The sequence below is a fragment of the Charadrius vociferus genome, unplaced genomic scaffold (genome assembly GCF_000708025.1).
Source record: "Charadrius vociferus isolate BGI_N301 unplaced genomic scaffold, ASM70802v2 scaffold32, whole genome shotgun sequence".
In the NCBI taxonomy this organism is placed as follows: domain Eukaryota; kingdom Metazoa; phylum Chordata; class Aves; order Charadriiformes; family Charadriidae; genus Charadrius; species Charadrius vociferus.
Window position 1 is genome coordinate 10797039 of NW_009647856.1, and position 23850 is coordinate 10820888.

Sequence of the window (23850 nt, forward strand, 5' to 3'; positions counted from 1 at the left end):
AAAATCTTGGTAGAACTATACCTGCTTGTATTTTGGCTTCACTAGAACTACAAATTACCAGCACTACCATAAACTAGACCTTGATCTGCAGTGGATGCTTGCAATTCCCTGTAGAAACTGCCTTCCCCCAACACCAACTTTCTGATTACCTTTTTCCCTGACTTGATTCTGCATCTTTTTTTTCCTTTCTCAGTAGAAAAAAAAAAACAACCAACCCACAACAAAACACTTCCAAAGTCCTATCAATAGCGTGCATGCAAAATACTCTTGACCAAAGCCCTCAGTTATTTTCTCAGATGTAGAAGAGAAAGAGGAATGGAAAACAGCCCAGAGCACTGATCGGAAAACCTGGTTCAGCTTATTAATTTGAACACCTGGCATTGGCTGTCTTGTGCAGCAAGGTCCATAATATGGATTCCAAATAATTAGAGGAAGGTCACGGGCAGGTACAGACCTTCTGCCTTCACTGAAGCTGCCAGATCAGGCGCACCGGGTGGGGGATGCTGACCTCAGATGTGTGTGGAGGCCTTGTTTCTAGTCAATGATTCAATATCTAATTAAAATATGCGCAGCACCCAGATAGTGATTTGTTGACATTGCTCTAAAGCAACATCAGTCGAACCAGCAGTATCCTACTCTCTGGTCTGCAAACAGCCCCTGAAATACAAACATTTCTCTTGTGTTTCTGTAATAACCTTGAACCGTTCCCTCTGATTTCATGGGTACACTGATATTTAAAGGAAAGTATTAGGGATTTCTGTCCAAGGCCTTGCAAAGGAGGAAAAGGATGAACTTGGAAGATCAGCCAGACACAGGGAGCCCTAGTTCCTTCCCAAGACACAAGACACGTGCTCTGTCAAATTCAGAGTAGAAATCAGTACATCGGGTGTGTGATAGTGCCCGTTCACAGAGACACATACATGGACCTGGGTGGAGGCAGGGGAGAGAGAGACAGAGAGCTTCAAAGATATTTAAAAACTTAGCTGGTTTGGAGCAATAATCATGCTGCATCTCGAGAAACACAGAGCAGATAGGGAACTTTTCTTGTAACATGGAATGAAAGTCTGTGCTACCAGTTACAGGGACTGCAGGGTGCTGGGTGATGCGGGCAGTCAGTGTCTATTTCTATCCTGCTACCAGGTTGTTTGGGGTTTTTTTATGCCTTCCAGTTTCCCTTCACCCCTTCAGACAAAGCTCAGTCTCAGTTTGTGTTTACCTTATATATTTCTATCCTTACTTTCACACTCAAATCATTAGCAATTATCACATGCAAAGAAAGGGGATCCTCGGTACCAAGAAGTCAATGTCTGGAGGTAGCTGTGAAAGAGGAGCCAACAACAGCAGCAAGGCAGATCCCTCTTTGGCACAAGAAACTCACCTTGTTAAAATAACTGTTCCTCTATTCCCAATCTGACCAGAATGGATGCTCACCAACTTAACCAGTCTATCCATCCCAGAGCTCACAATGGGCACAGCTCTCACATGACAAAGTGAGATGCACTAACATTGATATTCAGTTATTTCTCAAACCTAGGAAGAAGTAAGTCTCAGATCCAGAAGGATCCATTCAGTAATTCCCTGAAGACTGCGTGTAGCTCAGGAACTTCTCCACCCTCCTATCTCTCACGACCTTGTCACAATGACTGGCAGGTTGGAGTTTAGACCAGCTTGTGGCTGTGACATTGACACACCTCACGCTGGAATCGTTTAGATGAGCGGATAAAGTTGTCATTCAAAATCCATCCTTAAAGCATCACCCATCACACATCCAGAGGAAATCAATAAATCCAGTACATGCCCTCTCTGCATGCCTGGAGGAACTAAAACTTTTGAGTCACTATTTTTTAGAATGGAGAACCTGAGATCTACTGGAGAAACATCACTTGCCCATCGTGCCTCAGTGGCAAAGTTTTAAAAGTAAACCAGAATCCTGATGCGTGGTCCTCAGGGAAAAGACTACTTCATAATAGACTCACCATGACAACACTGATACAAACTTCATCAGCTGCAATCAAAGGCAAGAAAACAAAGGACGAGATGGAGGGAGACAGCAAAAATTACTGACTCGAGATGAGCTGAGCACACATTTTAATGGGTATTTGGACTCCCCGCTGTTGCTGCTGAAAGGCTTCTGCAACCATCTTGGCTTCCCCTTCATGCAGTTACTGAGCTAATCAAACACAATTCAGCCCGGCGCTGGACTGCTGTCCAACAAAAGCCGCAGCTGGTGAGAGGGAGATGGAGTTTCTGAGTGGGACCACAGGGTGGCTGAATGATAAGAGAAGCCCCCGCTCCAGGCAGCACGGGGCAACTGCCAAACGTCATCTTGCTTCAACACCGCGCTGGAGCCAAATCCAACTCCAAGGAGTGCTGGGCAGGGTGAAGAGCAGTTTAGCAACTACGTCTCTGCAAAGAGCTTTCAGACACATCCTGACTGGATGGGCATGGCAGAAATACTTGTCACGCTCACCCTATATTAACTGCACTGTGATTACTCTGTGTCGCGCTAATTACAGAATCAAAGAATCACAGAATGGTCAGGGTTGGAAGGGACCTCTGGAGATCATCCAGTCCCACCCCCCCCGTCAGAGCAGGGTCACCTACAACAGGTTGCACAGAACGGCGTCCAGGTGGGTTTTGAATGTATCCAGAGTGGGAGACTCCCCCACCTCTCTGGGCAGCCTGTGCCACTGCTCTGCCACCCTCAAAGGAAAGAAGTTCCTCCTCATGTTAAGATGGAACTTCCTATGTTCAAGTCTGTGCCCATTACCCCTCGTCCTATCACTGGGCACCACTGAAAAAAAGGCTGTTCCCATCCCCCTGGCACCCTCCCTTTAAGTATTTGTAAGTAATAAGACTACAGGTTAGGGGACCTTTATTTAAGAGATGTGCTAACTCATGGTGAGAGGCCTTTGAAAACACAGGGTCATAGAAATGTGTAAAAGCACAGCCCAAATATCCACGTAGCCATTCGTTCTGTCTCTGACCCTGGTAACAGATACTTGGGTGGAAAAAATAATAAAACAGAGATTACAGAGTGAAACTTCTCCTGGTTTAAACTCCCAGCTGCCAGAAAGCAGTGACATGGGCACTGCCTGACCTGGAGCCTGCAGTGATGTCATTGTATTGAACAGCTCTCAACAAATCTTCCTTTCATTAATTTGTCTAACTGCTTTCCAGACAGTTGTGTTTCTGGCCTCCATAATGTGCTTCAAAATGTTGCACAGATGAATGATACATTATATGAAAATGTCCTTTCTTCTGTTTGTTTTAATATTCCACTTGATAATCTCCTATAAAGTTCCCTAGATCTTGTGTTATGAGAAATGGTGAGTAATCATCCCCTATTCACTTTCTTCATTACACTCATGATTGTCTGGATGTATTATAGCCCTCTCAGTCATCTCTCTTTAAGATGAAAATTGCCAAGTCATACAATCTCTCCTTGTACAAAGATCATTAGAAACCCGTGTTCCTGCTTCCCACACTTCCCACCGCCTTCCTGGGTTGACTATATTCATTTTAACTCTACATGATCAAAAGTGCCTAGTGTACGCAGCATGGGAGAGCACCACGGATCGCCACGTAATGATACTCTCCCTTGTGCTCTCCATTCATTTCCAAAACATGCCTTGCATTGTATGTATTGTTTGAGGTTTGTGGAGAATTACCCAGGCTGACTTCACCACCTCCTTCACTACAGCCGGCCACGGAACACCTCAAGGTACAGCCGCCTGCTACCGCTCTTGGTTAACCCTTCACGCATCAGCCCTGAGCTACACTTTGTTACCCTGACAGGTTTGTATATTCCTCCTACAACTCCTTGAAGATTTTTCTACTTTTGACAACCCTGAAAACCACTCTACCACCAGTAACCTTTTCTGCTTCACTCTTTACCCATTTTTAGCTAATTTATAAATACACCAAACACCCTCAGGAGAGATTCCCATGGGACCCCCCTGGGTATTCCCTTCCTCCATCATAACCCTTTATTCCTGATCTTTATTTCCCATCTTTGAACTAGTTACTAATCTATCAGAAGACTCTTCTTCCTGTCCCATGACAGCACATTTTAAATTGCTTGCTGTGGGAAAAGTATGAATTCCTCTGTATTAACCACATCACATGGACTTTGATTTATTTAAAGAACAATAATTGACTTGTGACACCCATCCTCCCTTCCCCAGCAAGTCATATGTTTGGGTTTTTTTCTGTCTATTCTTAATCATGGTTCAAACAAATTGGCAGGTAAAAAAAAGTCAGATTTCTGGATTCTAGTTCTTGGACGCTTCATGAGTCCAACTTAAAAAAAGAAAAAAATGATATGGTTTCCACCTTTCATTTCTTCAGTATCAAGGCCAGTATAAGTAATGAAGTATACAACAGATCTAATAACGCGGCAATTTCGTATCAGAGTTTCTTAAGGATTGTTCAGTGGACTATCACTTTTATGCTCTAAAATCACTTTTTACTAGACCTTTAGTAGCAGACACTTCAGACAGCTTGTGCCCTTTAGAAAGTAAACTTCCGGAGGCACCTTGTTAAATTTTAATCATTCATTTTTATGAGGTTCGCAATGTGTTTCCTATGTGGACTGCCTTACAATTGTTTTGCAATTCATGCGATAGAGATCTTTTTTTATTATTTTTTTCCTTTGAGTACAACTTCCAGGTTTAAATAATGTCTCTTCACCTTGCTATTTATGCAAGCATTTTTAAATTTTACTGTCTTTCAGGTCTTTTTTCATAGGTCATATAAATTCACAGTAAACCTCTTACATATGATGTCTTTATGCAGTCTCCACTTTACCCTTGTGGTTGCTCCTTTTAACAAGTTTCCTCGTTTTTCTGTTGCTTCCACTTTGAAGTTGAACTTCACTGTAATTTTTATTCATTTATTTGGTTTTGCTTCTACACAACACTAAATTTGAGGACCAAGTGGTCACTGTTACAGAGCAATGTGTTGATAGTCGTGCCCTGCAGCGACTCTTGCAAGTAAATCCTATGAGTGAGCCCAGATTTGTTTCTTTTTTAGCGGGTTTATGGGGTATGAGTTTCAAGTGTTGTGACATTGGCTTGGTGCATATGAGGCCACTTGAAGTCTCTCATTACCACATTTTCTGCCCTCCCAACCTTTTGGATTTCTCTCAGCGTGTAGGAGTCGCTTTCACCATTTTCAAGTGGTCAATAAACCAGCCTTAACACCGTTCCCTTCCCTAGGGATACCTTGTCAATCGTGCACTGATTGACCCTATTTTCTTTCTTTGATTTTACATTTTCTTTAACATAAAAGCCCTTTCTTCACCATTTTGGCCTCCTCTATTGTTCCTATGTCATTTATGTCACAGATCAGCTTCCTTCTATCAAGGTTTTAGGCTGTGTATCCTATTAGCATCTTCATTTAAATCAGACTATTAGCATGTGCACAGGAGCAAGTATATATTTAATTTTGTCTGATTACCTATTTTCACGTGTCCTGATTAAAAGGGGCATTTATTGGGGCTGATTTTTTTGTTTTGTTTTGTTTCTTACCTGAATTTTATCAAGTTCCAATCCAGCCATTTCTTAAGGATAAAGGTATATTATGACTTGACTTTTAGACAACCTTCGAAACCTCTTTCTCCCCTAATTTTTATTTAACTGGCAACAGCCAGGTTCGTTCCTTGCCGCCCTTTCTTTGGAAAGGTTTCCTTACTCCTTATAAACTTTTCCTACTATGTTTTCTTAACTGTGCATTGAAACACTGCCTCTGTGCCCGGTTTTGCATTTGAGAAAATGCTTCTAAAAAAGTCTTGATTTTTAGCCTGTTGTCTTAATAGCTTGTGCCTTTCCTTCAGGATTTCCTTCCTACTGTCTACTTGCAATTGAGAGCTGTGCCTACATCCCATTAGTATATTAAACAATACTAGGAAACATTCCCTGATCCTGGGGCCAAATGACACAGTCTGATCACATTCATGTTATTAAACTCTATTAACCTCCAAAACACCTAGTGGAAATCCTCCCTGACACATTTAATTCCCAAACATGTCTAGGAATTATGTGAAGGAGCAATAACTGGCCCAAGCCAAACTATATTCTAGTAACTGCAGCATATGTAGTTGTCTTCCAGTGCCTAATAACATCCCCTGGCATTGTTTTATTTACTACTACTATATGGTTCTTCATCCCTCCTCCAACTGAAACACAGAATCACAGAATGGTTGAGGTTAGAAGGGCCCTCTGGAGATCATCCAGTCCCACCCCCTGCCAGAGCAGGGTCACCTCCAGCAGTTGCACAGGACGGTGTCCAGGTGGGTTTGGAATGGCTCCAGAGTGGGAGACTCCCCCCCCTCTCTGGGCAGCCTCTGCCACTGCTCTGCCACCCTCAAAGGAAAGAAGTTCCTCCTCATATTTAGATGGAACTTCCTATGTTCAAGTTTGTGCCCGTTCCCTTTTGTCCTGTCACTGGGCACCACTGAAAAAAGACTGTTCCCATCCCCCTGGCACCCTCCCTTGAAGGATTTATAAGCGTTGATAAGATCCCCTGTCAGTCTTCTCTTCTCCAGACTAAAAAGACCCAAGTGCCTCAGCCGTTCCTCATAACAAAAAAGTTCCAGTCCCCTAGTCATCTCCGTAGCCCTTTGCTGGACCCTCTCCAGCAGATCTCTGTCCTTCTTGACCCGGGGAGCCCAGAAGTATTCCAGTTGTGGCCTCATCAGGGCAGAGCAGAGGGGGAGGATGACCTCCCTTGCCCTGCTGGCCACACTCTTACCTATGCACCCCAGGATGCCATTGGCCTTGTTGGCCACCAGGGCACATTGCTGGCTCATGGTCATCCTGTTGTCCACCAGGCCTCCCAGGTCCCTCTCCACAGAGCTGCTCTCCAGCAGGTCAGCCCCCAACCTGTACTGGTGCATGGGGTTATTCCTCCCCAGATGCGGTACCCTACACTTACCCTTGTTGAACTTCATAAGGTTTCTCTCTGCCCAACTCTCCAGCCTGTCCAGGTCACGCTGTAAGGTGGCACAGCCTTCTGGTGTGTCAGCCACTCCTCCCAGTTTTGTGTCATCAGCAAACTTGCTGATGGTACACTCTATCCCTCCATCCAGGTCATTGATGAATATATTGAACAGGACCGGACCCAGTACTGACCCCTGAAGAACACCACTTGTTACAGACCTCCAACTAGACTCTGTGCCACTAAACGTGCCAATGTAACCCTGATCAGACTTTCTGTGTTTACGTCCATGCTGTTGGAAAAAGTGAGCTAACCTTCATGCCAAGTATCCCAAGGCGCGTAGCTGCAGGAGTGACAGGCAGGCCAATGAATTCCCATCTACTTTCCCGAGAGGTGTTTCATCTGCAAATAGTTCTGACACGACAGAGACAAGTTGCTATTTCAGATATTTAAAGATATGGTATAACACTGCTTGGCCTTAATTTTGGGCTTCAGCAAGCTATTGATTTTTTGATTCTTTATATTATGTTAATGATGTCATGATCATACCAGAGCAGCAGTGTACTCCCATAAAGCTCCAGAGTGCAATATTTAATAGATACTGTTAGTATTAATTGATTTTGCTATAATTCATTCTACTCATGTTTTCACTCTTAATGGTTTGGGTTTTTTTTATTAACCGTAAATTCCCTAAACATCCAGGCAGAGTGAAAAGTCAAAGCATTTACTTCTCCTTTTAGTTTTTAATTTGGAAATGGGGAGAGTGGGGAAGGCTGTCCTCTCCAACTCACCCCAATCAATAGAAGATTAAGTATAACATTCAATAACTGGACTGATGTGTTCCTGAGCAGCTCAAGAGGCAGCGGAATGATATTTTATCAATTGGCCAGATGACCTTATGCTATGTGTCGGCTCTCCTTCCTTTCTCACCAACCCCTCCAGATCCTCCATCAGTTAAAGCCAGAGGGGAATCCTCAAGGTAATTTTTTTTTACTTTCGGTCCTTGAGAGCAGAGAACAGAGGCTCACTGTTGCCCTAAAAGTACTAGTAAGAATTAAGTCCCTACCATGCAGAAAATCGCATTCATATGTAGGTATACTGAGATCCTGATGTACCTTAGAGCTTTGGCACAACAATCCTCCCCAGAAAGACTGCAGAATTCAGATCCATACCTGAAAATAAATTTTATGAGACAATAGGCTTAAGATGGAAAAATCATTCTACTTTCTGAGTTACTCATAGACTCAAAGTTGCTTGCAAGCTTGTTTGCAGGATTGGGACTGGGTGAAAATAAGGAAGGGATCAGCTTGATTTGCTCTCATCCACGGTTGCAGTTTCTCTTGTCCCTGAGAAAAGCACAGAGCTAAAGCTCTTGGCAAGCATCCCAACGTCATCCTCCTACCATTATTAACCGGCTGGCTCTTTAGAGGCACTGGATGGAAGAGGGCCAGGGAAGCCTGAAAGGAGTTGAGAAAAGCCACCTCTGGCCCAGCTGCATCTCAGTGGTGGTTCTGACTGAGATGCTCCGCTCTGATAACACTTTATCAGGCCAGGCAAGCTCTGAGAGACAAGGAACCGACAAAACAGCAAAGTGTTATCTGAACTGAAATCCTGCCCCCTTGCCCTGCGCAAAATAATCCACTGCTCAGTTGGCAGGGCTGGCTGGCAAACACGTCCCTTCCAAGCGGGTGTTGGAGGCAGGACATTTCTGGCTGCCTGTTCCCAGCTCCTGGGGTGCCAAGGGAAAGGACCGCTCATGGGTCTCCTTTGCCTCTGCTGAAGCTGACAAAGTCTGCAGACAAAACTTGTACCTCTTTGTGGTGAAGGTTTCAGCCTGCAACAAAACAAAAGGAGTCCAGTTTTCTTGTGGTCATCTCCCCACCTCGGCCCTGAGCCATGAAAGTGAGAACTAGTTAATATAAATGAGAGACTAGAGAGGTCTCACTTCACCCCCTTTCCTTCTCCATCCAACTTCAAGCAAGGCTGCACTTCAAAAATCTGAAGGATCTCAGACTCCCCTCTACTCCTGCTACTGAGGATTGGAGGGAGGGGAGAGAGGAGGAAACCAGAACCAGAGGACAGCCTCTTGCGAAAACTGGGTTCCCAAGGTCCTCAAGGGCCAGGGCCCAGAGCCGGCAGACACTGCAGTACCTCTGCATGGCTTGGGGCATATCCTGGACAGGTTTTGCATGCCACTACTATATAGGGAGAAGATTTCAATGATGTCCTGCCATTTTCTGCTCTACTTTTTCCTGACAGCTCCAGCCTTATGCCCTCCTCCCCAGACCTAGGAATCAAGCAAGGATGGAAACAGGAGAGAAACAGACACGTAACCAATGTCCCCCCCGTGCTCCACCACCAAAAAAAAAAAAAATGCACTTAGCATCTGCACCAAGCTAAGAAGGGAGAAGCCTTCCAGGCATGGGTGAGCTAGATTGAGATTATTTTCTTAACATGTCTCAATTAAAATGTAGATCTCCTCTACTGCCTGGGGCCAGAGGGGCAGGAGGCATTGGAAATGAGATAGGGGAGGGAGAAGCAAGATTTTTCTTCATTCCTCGCTGCCTTAACCCTTCTGGTGCCACCTCTGCTCTAACAGCCAGACAAGGGCACAGGGTGATTTGGGTACGTTCATTGGGTTAAACAAGGAACCACACAGTGTTTTTGCACCTTGTCGTGTCTGCTAAGGCTCCTTTTCCTTTAATTAAACAAACTCAAAACTTACTCAGCCGCTGGTGAGATGAAATTATTATCGTCATGCTTTATAGCCAGTGCTGTCTGGCGCCCTGCAGTCATCAAGTCTAGCTCCATGCAGGACTTCTGCAAGCCACTTATGTCCAAAGGGCTTTAAGGCTTTGGACCTCACAGCCACCTGTGAGGTGAGGAACTGTTACTCCTGTCCTACAAACGAGGGGCTAAAACACAAGGAAATTAAGGATTGGGTATTGTTTGATACAGTCATTTAGGTCTCCCCAGTAGCTACTAAACGAAACTGGCACTTCCAGAGGGCAATTCACCCCACACTGCCTTAAACGCCTCAGGGTTACAGTGAATGTGTTCAGAAAAAGTCTCTCTCTTCACTGGCAGCTGAGACAAGAAACCACACAAGGTATCTATAGCAGATCAGGGAAATAAATACTGCTGTCTTTTGCCTAATGAAAATTCTGTAACCCGTGGATCACGCTGGCATCCCTTTCTAAATGTACCAAGGGGTCCAGGACTTGTTTTCCCCACTCAGAAACTGTCTCGGATATTGTTTTACAACACTGCATCAGACCTTCAGCCCACACCGATTCCCACTTCCTCATGTTATTCACAATCTCTCAAATCCCTTTAGCCAGGTTAGGCAGAATCTTCCTCCAGCTCTTCCACTCTGTCCCAGCAGACCCTTCAGCGTTTCTGCTCCTCCTCGATGTAATTCTCTGCCCCCGACTTTCTCTTTAGTCTTTGCCACAAGATAATCAACAAAAAGGCATGTTAATTGCCAGTGCAACTTCCTAGGCAGGGAAACAATCAGTGGAGGAAAATAATCAGAAATCTGCCGTCTCCCTACCAGGGGCTGGTGGATGTTGTACTACAGGATCCAGCCATGTCTCCTTGCAGTGGGGCTGCCCCACATCCCTACAGCCCCGAGCCAGTGGCGGAAGAAATTCACAGCCAGTGTGTCTGTTTTTCCCTGTGAATGTGTCCTCCCTTGTGGGAAGATGGCAAGAAAACGTGTTTTCTTTGAATATCCTGGTTTCTTGCATCCAGCCGTATTAGCCACTCTGGTCTTGATCTGGCTCCAGGGATGAGACTCTATTAAAAATGTATCCGTTACCCCTGGCAGAAATTAATTTGGTCCAATCTATTGGGCATTGGAACAGGAGGCAAGAAATATTCCATGTCCTGATCTACCTCTCATCTCTTGTATAACCGCAGCCCTGGCAATGTGTTATTTTTCCCTGCTCTCCTCTGTGGGTGACCTCCGCTGGTGAGTCCAGCAGAGAGCTGCAGCCAGCTGACACCCAGGCTTGCTCTTTATAACTGGGGCAGCTGGAGGGGTTCATCTGCAAGATGTTTTACTTGACTGTTGTGTTCTACATGAGGGACGGACTTGTACATCTCCCCACAAGGCCAGAGATCAGGCTGCTGTTTGGTTCCTGTAATTCATGGAGCTAAAACATCTGCGTCTGCCTTGGTAGATGGTTCCTGCTGTTGACGGTATGCTATTCAAAAGCTGCTGAAGGACATATCTGAAGTGGAAAACGATGGAGGACAAGATGTTCAAGAAAACAGAATGATGAGTGGCTCAGATCCACTCACCAAATAAAAGAAATATGTATGTTGCAGGGGATAGGAAGAAGAGACTATGGTCATAGCAAAGCAAGGAGGATCCCACAATGAAAAAAAACTAACTTAAAATAAAAGCCCCCCAGCAGGATGAGATAATTAGCTTCAACCTCAGAAGCTCCTGTGAACTCGCACAACCCGCCCCCAGGACCACAGTACTAAGGGAAGGGAGATAAAGTCTCCCTGGTACAGAAGACAGCTGGGAAAGGATCTACCTCTTCACTTCCACTCGGGGGAATGAGTGCGGCGGGGTGTGGGAGAACTAGGGAGAGCTAGGGGCTGGAGACACATGTCCTGGTGGCACACGGGGATATTTGGTGGCAGGTCACCGAATGTGGGAGCATGCAACAGAAGATGGTGGCGTGTATTTATGGGTAGGAGTGTGCAGATGCGTGGAGAGGGTGAGTCTGGATAAAGAAATACCTTAAAGGTTCGCTGTGCTTTTCCTTAGGAGGAAAAGCTTGCTGATCTGCCCCTCCCCCTGTTCCCTTCTGAGACTTGTCATAGGTCGGGGATGATGAAATGTCACAGAAGAAAGAGTGGAAGGCAGACTTACCCCCACCCCGGGGAGAGCTCGTCTGGCGTGCCATTTTCCCTCATTGGCAGATCATTGGCCACAGAGGCACCAGGGAGCATCCGACAGCAAGACAGAGAGCAATTACCAACAAACAGCTCCGTGACTGAGACCGAGTTTCCCGAACCACCCATATATCATCACTGGGTCTACTCTGGAGAGTGGCACAATCTTGCAGGAAACCCTAGCCCTGCTTTATTGCAAATTAGGACCTTGAAGGACTTTAAAATTCATGGGAGGCGTGAAAGTGGTCAAGTTGCAAGACCCAGAGCTAGGTTGTGGCCACCCCCAGAATATGTGGGGAGAGGACATCCTAAGCTGGGGTTAGGCTCTATTTTGTTGCCCACATACAGCATTCTAATGTCACTTGAGATGTCTTCAGGAACCCAGCTGGTGCTCATCTTATTCTCCAGAGAGAATGGGTCTCCATATTCACCAGCCCCAGGTGAACATCTCAGATACCTCAGGCACTCCAGTTGCAGCAACCAGCATGGACGGGCAACTGAATTGACTTCTTGTGTAAATAAAAAAAAAACCTATATTTCAAATTCTCCTTGTACATTCTCCATACATCTTTGTTTAGGCACCTGAATTAAGTCCTTATGTTGCCATTCCATACCCAGATCTCCTTGTTGGCTCTGTCAACCTCCCCTTTATAACCTTAGTCAGGGTATACTTCTTCCCTGTGGCAGCCCCTGCAACTTTGCATCTCAGTTCCAGTGCACATCTGACAAACTTTCTAAGCTGATCAGGGTGGTCATACAGCTTTCCCCGTCCCTGTTCCCTCCCTAACTGTTACCCTGGATATGTACTGTGGGATATCTAGATATGCCACCAATCAGTGCGTAGTGTCCCAGAGCAAGGGTGATGCTGAGATGACGAAGGGATTCCCTGTCAGGGAATCAGCATACCGGAGGTCCTCTAGAAGGTCCCCAGGTACTACCAAACACCCTTATCCCTTTCCCATTGCATGTCCTAGCACATGAGACGCATGTCCCAGCTCATGGCAAACTGTGTGGTGTTTCACATCAGAGAAGAAGAAACCCCAGAGATCTTTCGCCGCAAAGGCTGAACGTTCTGCAATGCTAAACCTGAGCTGCTAACATTTCTGTGGTGGAGACAAATCCCAAGTAGGGCACCTAACTCACAGAGCTGCATCAGGAGAAAGCTTCTGCTGGAACTCACTGCATAAACTAATTATCTTCCAACCCCTCCCCACTGCCCTCTAGCAAAATAAGCTAATCAAGGAAGAAGGTTGTTATCAAAACACAATTACCACACGCCTGCGTCTTACGGTCCACAGTGCCCAGTGCTGTCCCCAAGTTGCCTCAGGCAGGCACGGCCACTGAGATAATCAACCTGTGAAGGGCACAGCTCTGCCCCGCACTTCTTGGTAGGCCAGAGAAGCAAAAGTGCTCCCAAAAGGGACATGATGGCATCTAGGGAATGGAAGGACATCAGCAGTGCTAGACGCACAATGTGCACCTACAGCGATGGGTCGGCTCTCCAGGACTAGTTATGGGCTGTTCGTCTCAAAGGGACAGGGCTGGTTCAGAGAGGTTTATTCAATGTCATCACCCATCTGTAGTGAAATGGGATTCCCAGAGGCCTCTGTTTCACTCGGGGCTTTATCACCATCAATAGGCATGCTCCCCGTCCCAAGAATTTCCTCCTGCTCTCTGGACTAAGAGCCCCGATCTCATTTCAAAAGGCCATTGGAGAGCTGTCACATTTGGGGCTATTTCCTCTGCTCCAAAGGAGAGGCAATGCCTAGGTGTGAAATGATGGGTACTTTAGCTATACCTCAGCAGACAGATTAAAGATTATCTGGGCTCAATGCAGAATGCTTTAATGGGCCAATGACACTCTACGGAGCCCCCCTGCTGTGCGCTTCCCTCTGTGCAGAAGGCTGAAATGCCGTCTCCAGTTTCGATAACTACCTGAGAAGAAGTGGGAATCACTCTGTGCCAAGGCCAATTGTGGGAAGATGACTCCACTTTCCCTTGCTATCAGATGGAGAGGCTCACAGGCCATGTGCACAGCTGTGTGAGCGCCAGCTGTGACCGGGGAGGAGTCAAACCAAGCAGTGTTTGGAGACAAGGCAACTTGACAGCTGGTTCACTCCTACCTTTGCCACCATTGACCGGCAGTGCTAACACTGCCAATCAACTGATTGGAGACTTTCAAACCAAATGAAAGATCTCAAATTTCCTGTGATTACTCCCCCCCCCTGCCCCATCACTTATGTTTTTTTCCCCATTGTGTACAAACAGCATATATATGGCAATCTCCTGTTGTAATGACAAATGTCCCCAAATACCTCAGACACACAGGGGTATTGAACACAGCAATTGAAGTAGCTCTGAGCTTCCCCTCTGATGGGGGACATCAGCCCAGCAGGTACAAGTTTCTAAGGTAATGTAGGGTTTGAGCCAGAAGCCTTTAGCTCTTCATGTGGCTGATCCACCTTTATTAAGATTAGGACGATTGTCATGTACCTTTCACATGGAGAGGGTCTCCCAGGTATTTTAAGGCACCAAAAGCTGACTTATGGCAAGACTATGCTAAGGCAGGAAAGGATACAGAAAGCTTTTCCTATAAGAAAAGCTCCCAGATATGATTGCAAAGACTTATACATCATGCCAAACAAATGCAAACCACCTGTAAACTGCTACCTTTGTGAAGGGACTCCGGCTTGCACCCTGGGAAATAGAGCACGAGGAGTACAAAGCAGGGACAGCTGAGGTCCCGCTTTCTTGTAATGGAAGCTGAGGGTCTATAGGATGACAAGCCCCTGCAGGAATCAGCAAATCACTCTTTTCTCACTATCTGTTAGAGTTTGGAGTGGCACAGGACTGGGTGTGATATTCCACCCTCCTGCCCTGCTGGGTCCCTGAAGCCTGAGCCATACAGCCCTTCTCAGTGCCCCTTCCCACGCGGCGCTTGAGATATCCTCCCTCCCCTGCACAAGCAGAGCAAAAAGGCTGGGAAGGAAAAGAGAGGAGATGAAGGGGAAAAGAAAGAAAAAAAAAACCTCAGCCTGAAAGAGAGTCACAGTCTTTCAGACGGCAGAAAGTCAAGCAAGCAAAAGACCCTTCAAAAAAGGTCTTATTGCAGCATCTGTAGGCGGCTTAGGTTACCCGAGACTCTCTAGTGATTCAGAAGACTTTGACCAAGAAAGTTAAAGCCAGGGACGATCAATGAGGCTCTGCAAGCAGCATCGCATCGGGTTACCTGCTGAGGCGAGACAGCGGGAGCTGCACTTTGTAACTTTTTCCTTTTTTCCCCTCCCCGATCTGGCAATGAGTCTGAGCATGGATAACAAACCTCCCTCCTCCTCCACACTAATCCCTCGCTCCCTAGAAAACAACTTGATTAAGTGCCTTTTTACCTCCATAGCGTGTTAGAAATGAGAATTGTAATTTCTGGATACAGAAGCATCCTGCAGCTGCAAGGCAGATGGGAAAAGCTGGAAAGCAGGAAGACATGGAAGGCAACATCCCAGATGCTGGGTTAGGTGTGTGCTGCCAGAAAAAAGCATAAACCCTTTGCGAACAGGGCTGTTCTTTTGTGGGGAAACCAAAAAACTCTCATATGGCTTCTCAAGCATCCCATAAAGACCACCTTCGCTGCTGCGGCTACCCAGTTAATCCATGGTCAGCTCACCCTGAGTAATTGTGCGTACTAGATTTTGGTCACCCCTTGACTAACCCAGATCCAAAGGGATCCAGGAAGGTGGCTGGTATGGCCCATATCTAAAAGCCTTCCGTCATTGCTTCATTCATGGGAATGAAGGAAGCCTACAAGAGGTCATTGCATCCTATTCCCATGGGATTCCAGGAAGGCCCTCTCCCGAGGTGCGCTCTGCAACTGGGGTGCAACTGGGGTGTAAAGCCAGCAGAGCCAGCGTGGGTTCGTAGGTGACATTCTTGTGTGCCATAAGGACACACAAAGGACCTGTGCAGCTCCTCACAGATGAGCAGAGGAGTGCAGAGAGCAGAGCCAATCCTGGCTCTGCTGCCTCCACAGTAGGACAGACGGGGGATGCTTAAACCTAAACAAATCCTCTTCCCTCCACAGCAAATGTCAGTCCCTCCAAACCAACCGTGTTTGTTGATGGCCCCCTTTGCTCAGTCTCTAGAGCTGGTAAAGACTTCTGGGGGAGAACGAAATCACACATACCCAAATGTTTCATTTTAATGACAAAAAAAAAGTAAAAAAAAAAAAAAACAGAAAAGAAAAAAGTAATGCTTCACCAGAATGACTTTTATTTTTTTTAAATTTTAAGCAATTTACTAAAATCTGAAATAAAATCCCCAAATAAGAACTTCTGAGGTCTAAATGAATCATTCTCCAATTACTAAATGGTATCAGCCCCTTCTAAAACAGCTTTCAAGAGCACTTCTTATTAAAAAAAATAATTGGCCCGCTACAAGCTGGGGAAAAAAAAAAAGTTTTGAAATATCACAAGTCCTCCTGGAAAACAGGAGTATTTTCCTCTCTGATTGCAACTTATGTCCTGGTGGCCAAGGAGTCCCCATAACAACAAGGAGAGATCCCAGAGCAGGAGGCGGCTGGTGCCAAGGGGCTGTAACCTCCCTTAAGGACACCTTGTGCGTGTTCGACAATTCATCCCAGAATTAGACAGGAGCTACGTGAAGATGAAATGAGGCAGCACAGCTAAAATCTAGACGTGGCAGCCACAACAGAGCACGGAACAGGTCCCTTCTACACCCAGCAAGGTCAGCATATTCCTCCTTTATAAAATATTGCCTCTCCCTGTATGGGTACTGCTGCTCTTCTGCCCCAAATATCCATTCTTTTGGCAGCTGGGGTGTTAAGCACAACCCGTACAGGGCAGAGAACACATGTGGTCACCACGTGCACGTGGATCAGTGCTTGTACATGTCTGCTCTGGAGCCTGTGCTGGGCCAGGCAGGGATGGTGAGCGCTCATTTGGCAGCAGAAGGGTTTATCCATCCTCTGGGGGCAAAGAGCATCCCCTGTCTCTGCCCCTCTGTGTATGAGGGAGAAAGGAGGTAGAGGAGGGTAATAGTTTGGGTATGAACGGAGACAGAAGAAACTCGCCGGGGTTTGGAGGGGCAGCCAGATGCTGGATGCCATCTTTGGACACCGCTGCATCTGCCACAGGAGGAAGCTGCAATTCACCTCAGGCTTGGAGAAAACTTTGCTCTGCTCTCATCCCTCTCTGCAGCCCCCAGTTCAAGCTGGTGACATTGCCCCGACCTTGCGACCAGGCACCGAGTGCCTCCGTGCCAGCTATTAGCTTTTCAGCCTAGTTCCTCCCCCTCCCGCTCCCACCCCGGCCCCTCACCCTCCCCTGGAGACCCATGCAGCAACCGAGCGCCACATTTTCAATTTACACCAACTAAATGATTCATCGCCGCCTAAAGAGGCCTGAACAGAGCCCAGGAGGGGAGCTGAGCTGTAGGAGAGAAAGGGAGGGGGGGGGACAAGATCGGGGCTAAAGATACAGGGATGAAAAGCTCCGGTGACCTGTTCTATATCGGCTCTCCTCTTCTCAGGGCAGAAGCCAATCAATCTCCCCCCCCCCCGCCTTTCTCCTGCAGCCGTCTGTGGGTCTGTCTGTCTCTTTCTCTCTCAGCGGACTCGAGTTTCTCGGTGTAAGGTTAGGACAGTGGAGCCGTGGAAATCGATTCCTGAGCCCTGGCACACTGCCCTGCCTGCAGACAGCCCAGCTCCACCGTGAGATGACGGATGGAGAGCTGTCCCCAGGCATCCCCAAGACCTCTCACGTGCTGGGAGCTGAGGGTGGCTTGGAAATGGGGGTCTGGGGAAAAGGGTCTGCATCAGCCCTTGAAGGGCAAATCCCAAAATAAGGGAGACTCACATGGGAGAGACAAAAAGATAGATGCTATACCCCATCGGGCCATTTTCACCTGTCTGCCAGTGTTCCTCTTGATGGTTTAAACTGGAGGAGAAAGGTAAGTGAAAGGCATGGCTTTGCCCACAGGCAATCTGGTTTCCAGGACCACTCTGCCTCAGGTCTTTGACAGCCTGGTTGCCTCTCCCATCCCTTCCACAAAACAGCTCCCACATCAGCACGGATGGATTTATACTGAAAGAGGGGAGATTTAGATTAGGTATTAAGAAGAAATTCTTTACTCTAAGGGTGGTTAGACACTGGTCCAGGTTTCCCACAGAAGCTGTGGCTGCCCCATCCCTGGAGGTGTTCAAGGCCAGGCTGGATGGGGCTTGGAGCCACCTGGTCTAGTGGAAGGTGTCCCTGCCCATGGCAGAGGGGTTGGAACTGGGTGATCTTTAAGGTCCCTTCCAAGTCGGACCATTCTATGATTCAGCTGTGCACCGCAAAGCCCCTGGGATCCCTGACTGGGAGGGAAGAGAGGGGGATTAGCACTCACGAGGGGAAATCCTTATGGCACATTTCCCCAGAGATCCTCATGCAGGAGTTGTTGACGATGCATCCCACATGAGGAAAAGTGAATCTTAAGGGGTTCTGATGTGCAAAAAATGCTAATGAGGGACTCAGCATTATGGCACTCTGACCCTGGATATTCTGCACAGCCAGACCTTATTGAATGGGATGTAATTGGCTCCTTTGCTCTCAGGGCTACCTAAAGGAAGAGGAAACTGAGACCGGACAGGAACACCTGAGGTTGTACTGAAGACCCCTGCCAAACTAGCACTGGAAATCAATTTTTTTTTTTACTGCAGTGGAAACTAGGGGAAAGGAACAGACTGGAGTGCGATTTGGTAACATATGACTTCCAACTGCTTTAAAAAAAATCCATGGGGAGTTAATTTCAGTGACCCTGCTGCAATGTACGTAAATAAGAGGTGCCTCTTTTTCAGATAAGCAACAGAGGTTAAATGACTACAGGGAGGAGGGCACGGGGATCCTGCTGTCAACCAGGTTCAGACCGCAAGGCCAAACTTGTCCTTGAAGGACTGAGTTTGTACAGGGGTTTCATGTTCTAATCGAGTCGATACTGCCACCCTCACTCGCCAACAGCCATCACATTTCTGACTCCTTCACAATGAGCTGCTGCAGCCACATCTGCTCCTTTTCTCTCCTTTTGGGGATTTCTTGCTGGATGTATTGATGGCTTGTTGCCACTGACCATGGATGGCAGGAGATTAAATATCGAGGATTGTTGTGGTACAATCAATGACCAAATTGATGCTTTCCTATACTGCTTGCACATGGTCCGTGCTATCCCTCCACTGACAGCAAAACAAACAGTGCTTTTTAGGATGGATACAGGATAAGATGAGATAGAATCATACTATAAAGCTGTATATCAACTGGAAATATCCTCAGGTCAGCAGGGTGAACATTTCATGGTTTCACACCTACTAGATCATAACTCAGAACTGGTTTGCCAAGGATCCCTTGAACTATTCCAGAGCCTGAGTCACACTTTTTGACAAGTTTTAGGATAGTTCACCTAGATCTGATGTGAAATTAAGCACACTGTTGTGGCTTTGGATGAGGGTCACACAAGCTAAAGATCATCCGCAGAAGGTTGGAATATGATGCAGATTTGTTCCCTTTTCTTCTGTTCCTAAAAGGAGAGGTAGCAAAGAGGATTGCTTCAACTGGATCACTGTCTCCACCAGGATAGTTTTCAATGCAACAGGAAGAATTCAGAGGTGAACTCAGCAGGAGAGGACAGACACTGCAATAGCAGGGTCCATCAGAAAAACCCTCCATCGTTGCCAAGGACACTGTGAGACTTGGAGTGACAGCACCCTGCAGAGCCACACTCAGCTGGAGATGTTTGGTTAGACAGATCCAATGCATTTTCCAACCACTGTCTCTGCTGAGAGCTTCTTGGCAAATGAGACCACCCTGCCACTCATAGCCAGGAGCTCAGCCAACCTGACACCTCCCTCTCCACAGCTTTGGCAGAGGGGTCTCTGCAGGAGGAGATCACTGGCAGTGATGGCTACAGCAAGGAAACTTCAAGATCAATAGCATCATTAAAAAGCCAATAAACTAATGTCCCAGTCCTGAGAACACCTGGATCCACTGTTCCTTCCAAGCCACGGGATGAAGCAGTACTGTTAAATAATGAAATTGTGAGCTGAGGTCCCTTCTTGGCCTGTTATACACAAGTCCAGGGGTGTGGATACAGAAAAATTTGCTCAGCATCCTGGCCAGATAAGCCAAATGAGCAGTTTGGTTTATTTGTGCCCATTTGGCCCAGTTGAGTTGACCCACAGAGGACAAACACTCAACTTCAGGGTCGACATTTTCCCATGCTAATCACACAAACCATAAGGTCCTCTTGAAATCTAACTTGGAGTGGACCTCATGATGCTCACAGGGACCTGTTTCCTCTCTAAGGGCAATGGAGACCGTGACAAGTCTGAAAGAGGAGAGGTTCAGGTCAGCAGTGGAAAGTTTGAGGCGCTGAGACAAGTGTCTGAGCCGGGCTGATAGTCAGAACCAAACTGACTTACACAATGGAAATGAGAAGGCAATTGTCACCCAGAGAAGAGCTGTTGGAGAGTTTGAGTCAAAGCGCATCAGGGTGGACAGATGCTTTCCTGGTGCAGTCAGCAGATTGTGGATCAGGCGGCTGAGGAGATCTGACCAGTGTCTACCCCCCTTCTCTTCCATTGTCATCCAAAAAATACTTCTTAGTTAAACAAAGTCTCCCCCAACAAATCCTAGAGACCTTGTCATCCAAAAAATGCTTCTCGGTTAAACAAAGTCTCCCCCAAGTCCTAAAGACTTTGTCATCCAAAAAATGCTTCTTGGTTAAACAAAGTCTCCCCCAACAAGTCCTAGAGACCTTGTCATCCAACAAATGCTTCTTGGTTAAACAAAGTCTCCTCCAACAAGTTCTACCTCGCTGGACATGTCTGCATGAGTCGTTGGCTCACCTGCCTCAGCCAGAGACGGAGACAGCATTTTGCATCTCTGCCATGTCATGTCATCACAGACATTGAGAGAAGATGGCTGGGGGGAAAGCAGAGCTGGGACAGTGGAAAACACCAGCAGGTACTTACGTGTTGTGAAGAACACACCATCCACAGTGAGGGTCGCCTGAGCCCAAGCACTCGCTGCAGGTCTCGTACTGGCTACACGACTCCACGGGCACCCGAGTAAGCTGCAGGAGGAAAGGGGACAACCTGTCAGGCTTTACACAGGGCTCTGCAATGCCCATAATGACTTGACGGAGGTGCCACCCTCCCTGTCCTCTTCCTCTGCTGCCTGTCCTCCCAGAAAGACATTCCTGCAGACCTCGGCACGCCTGGGGCAGACAGAGGGATGTGGCTGCAGACTGCCCCAGAGTTCAACCTGGTGCAATCCCTGCCCAGATCAGGACTCAACTTGGTGCAATCCCTTTTGAGATGAGCACCTCCCCTGTGGCCTTCCCCTCTTCCCCACGGCCTTTCACACTTCATTGCCAGATGACCTCTCTTGCACAGCTTCACAGGGAATCAGCAAATCAGGCAGGCTGTGTGCAGACTGTGGTGACCTGGTACCTTGAGGCAATTAAACAACACATGATCTTCTGAAGCAAATTAAACTCACTGGATTTCAACACTCTCCTCCGCTGTGGTTGTGGATCCTGTTGCTTTCTGGATTCCTGTGAGAACTGAGCTCTCATGATGTCTTTGTCTCCCTCCCACGACCTCCCCCATCCCCACAAGTCCCAGGAGAGAGTTATCTCCACTCCCCATTGCCCATGCATCTTTCTAACTAACAGTTGTCCCATCCCCGGAGAGGTTTGCCCCAGCAGGAAAAGGACAAAGGCTGCCAGCCTGGGTATTGGATGAGCTTGCTGTCACCCTGACTTTGCAAATCAGAAGGCATTAGAGGTGGACCCGAAACATCTGCCAAAATGCTGCATTTTATTATTTTTTCTTTCTTTCTTTCTTTCTTTCTTCCTTCCTTCCTTCCTTCCTTCCTTCCTTCCTTCCTTTCTTTCTTCCTTTTTAATCAAAGTATTTCAGCCAGAGATTTCCAAGACAGAAGACACTCCCTGATGTCCTGTCTAACAGACCAGAGCCTTTTGATTCCTATTAGGTTGTGTAATCCCCTTACTCCTTTGGAAGACAAACATACAATTTGGGCCCAATGACCTGATAGTCTCTTTTCCATTGAATAAGCTTCAGAGAGCTTCTATAATATACAGTCAATTGACAGTGCCTTCACCCCAGCTCGTGTCAGCAGGGAGAGTTTAGTCCTTCAGATGATATAGCGCGGTATTATCCTGATGAAACACCACTGAGAACTGCCAACAATAAACCGCAGAACAGTTACTCGTGACAAATGACGAAGGAATACACCTGGATTCTAGTGACAATTTTTTACTTGGTGCAACATTCAAGAGAGTTTTGAGCTGTGAAGTGGGAGATTAAGTTTTATTCTGATCGCATCTGTAAATGAACCAAGAGCTGGCTTTTATATATAGGTATATATCAGATAAAATTCCAGCTATTTATGAAGACCGTTTCTGTTTGTATCAGAAATTCTCTTCCTAAACCCTATACAGACACCCCACGTGGTAGTATATAGTGTATGAGCAAAAGCTAAAAATCTGTATTTTTACCTCTGGCAGGTGGAAGTAGCTTTAGAAAGCTTTGGATAGCAGTATGATGGGGTTTATTTACCATTGCATCATTGCCTGTGTCAAGTCACCCAAACAAACCAACTGTGGCTACTGAAAGATTTTCTTGAAAAAGGGAGAATATAAGGGGAAAAAAAAACACACAAAGCCACCTTTCTCATATTGAATCTATTGTCATGAGCGTAAGAACATAATCAGGACAGACAACAGAGCAACAAAAATGAGAAGATCAAAACAGGGAGAAAATTATTCAAAATTCTGTAAGTATCAGGAAGTTTCAAAGGTAAGATGCCTTGGCCATGAATGCAATTGTTCCACCTTCCTTAAGCTTCAGGTCAAGAAGGTATCAACTGTTCATCAAATATAAGTTGTATGCTCCAGGATTTCACCCAACTAGACTTATGTTGAATCTAATAGTCATCGTTCTATTCAACTTGCAAAAAGACATACAATTTTTCACAAGAAAACATCAAGGGGTGGAGACCTTATAATTTCCTATGTTGGCCATCCCCACCTGTTCTTCCCACCTGAGAAAAATATATTGTGAATTATTTTTCCTTGATTATATCTAGCTGGACCATGCCTGCACTGTGAACATCAGAGAACTTGCAGAAAAGGCAGATAATTCAGCTTTGAAAGACTGTAAATCGGCCCTTCCTCAATCCAGATGCAATTGATTGTGTAATCTCCACCTTGTAATTAGAAATTTGTGAACACAGTTGGGATTAGCTATGCAGTTCCTATCCAAGCTACCCTCAGTTTAACATATGGTGCAGCTCAATTTATCTTCATGAGCTGTAGATAGTTTTTCTGAACCTCAGTTTCTGAGCTAGTTTACATCTGTCTTATAGAAGTGAGCCTTGGTTAAGTTTAGGTCAGAATATGCACTTTTCCGACATCTAGTGATGTTGAGTCTGAATGTTCTGGGTCAAATCCACTTGTGACTATGATATATGTACAGGAAAGGAGTCCTAGAGGACTGAAATTTGCTATTTCTCTGCAAATTGCTACAAAAAGAGTTGAGAAAAAGTGGTCTCTGTAGGTTGTAGTGGTGTTGTTGTTATTACTATTATTATTTAATTAGCTGTCAAAGGATATCCAAGCTGCAGTCAGAGGCAGAAGGAACCTACTGGGAATCCAGATACTCATCACTGCAGACATGCTTCCTTCTCAGTATATTTAGGGTACTCATTCTTATAGGATATAGTTTGTATGTTGTGTAGGAGCACACCTTAATTGTGTCACTGTCCCAGAGAGCACAGCTATGCAGTAGGAGCTTTCACCAAGCCACATGCCACATGTGTGTCACCACTCACATTGTTACGTGTTATTCCTGATATGAGACCTTTTACGAGTTCACCTCAAGTAGCTTTATTGCTAGATTAATTAAAGTTGCACCACGCTGGTAAATGTCTT

The 23850-nt window shown here is 46.3% G+C and overlaps 1 protein-coding gene across 1 annotated transcript in view; it reads right to left on the bottom strand.

Annotated features, from left to right (window-relative positions):
- The window catches only part of PLXNA4 (plexin A4), a 443814-nt gene that overhangs the window by 134875 nt on the left and 285089 nt on the right, over positions 1 to 23850 (bottom strand). The window contains exon 4 of the mRNA XM_009882970.1: positions 20867 to 20967. Coding sequence (XP_009881272.1) covers positions 20867 to 20967 — 101 coding nt within the window. The remainder of the gene's footprint in view (positions 1 to 20866; positions 20968 to 23850) is intronic.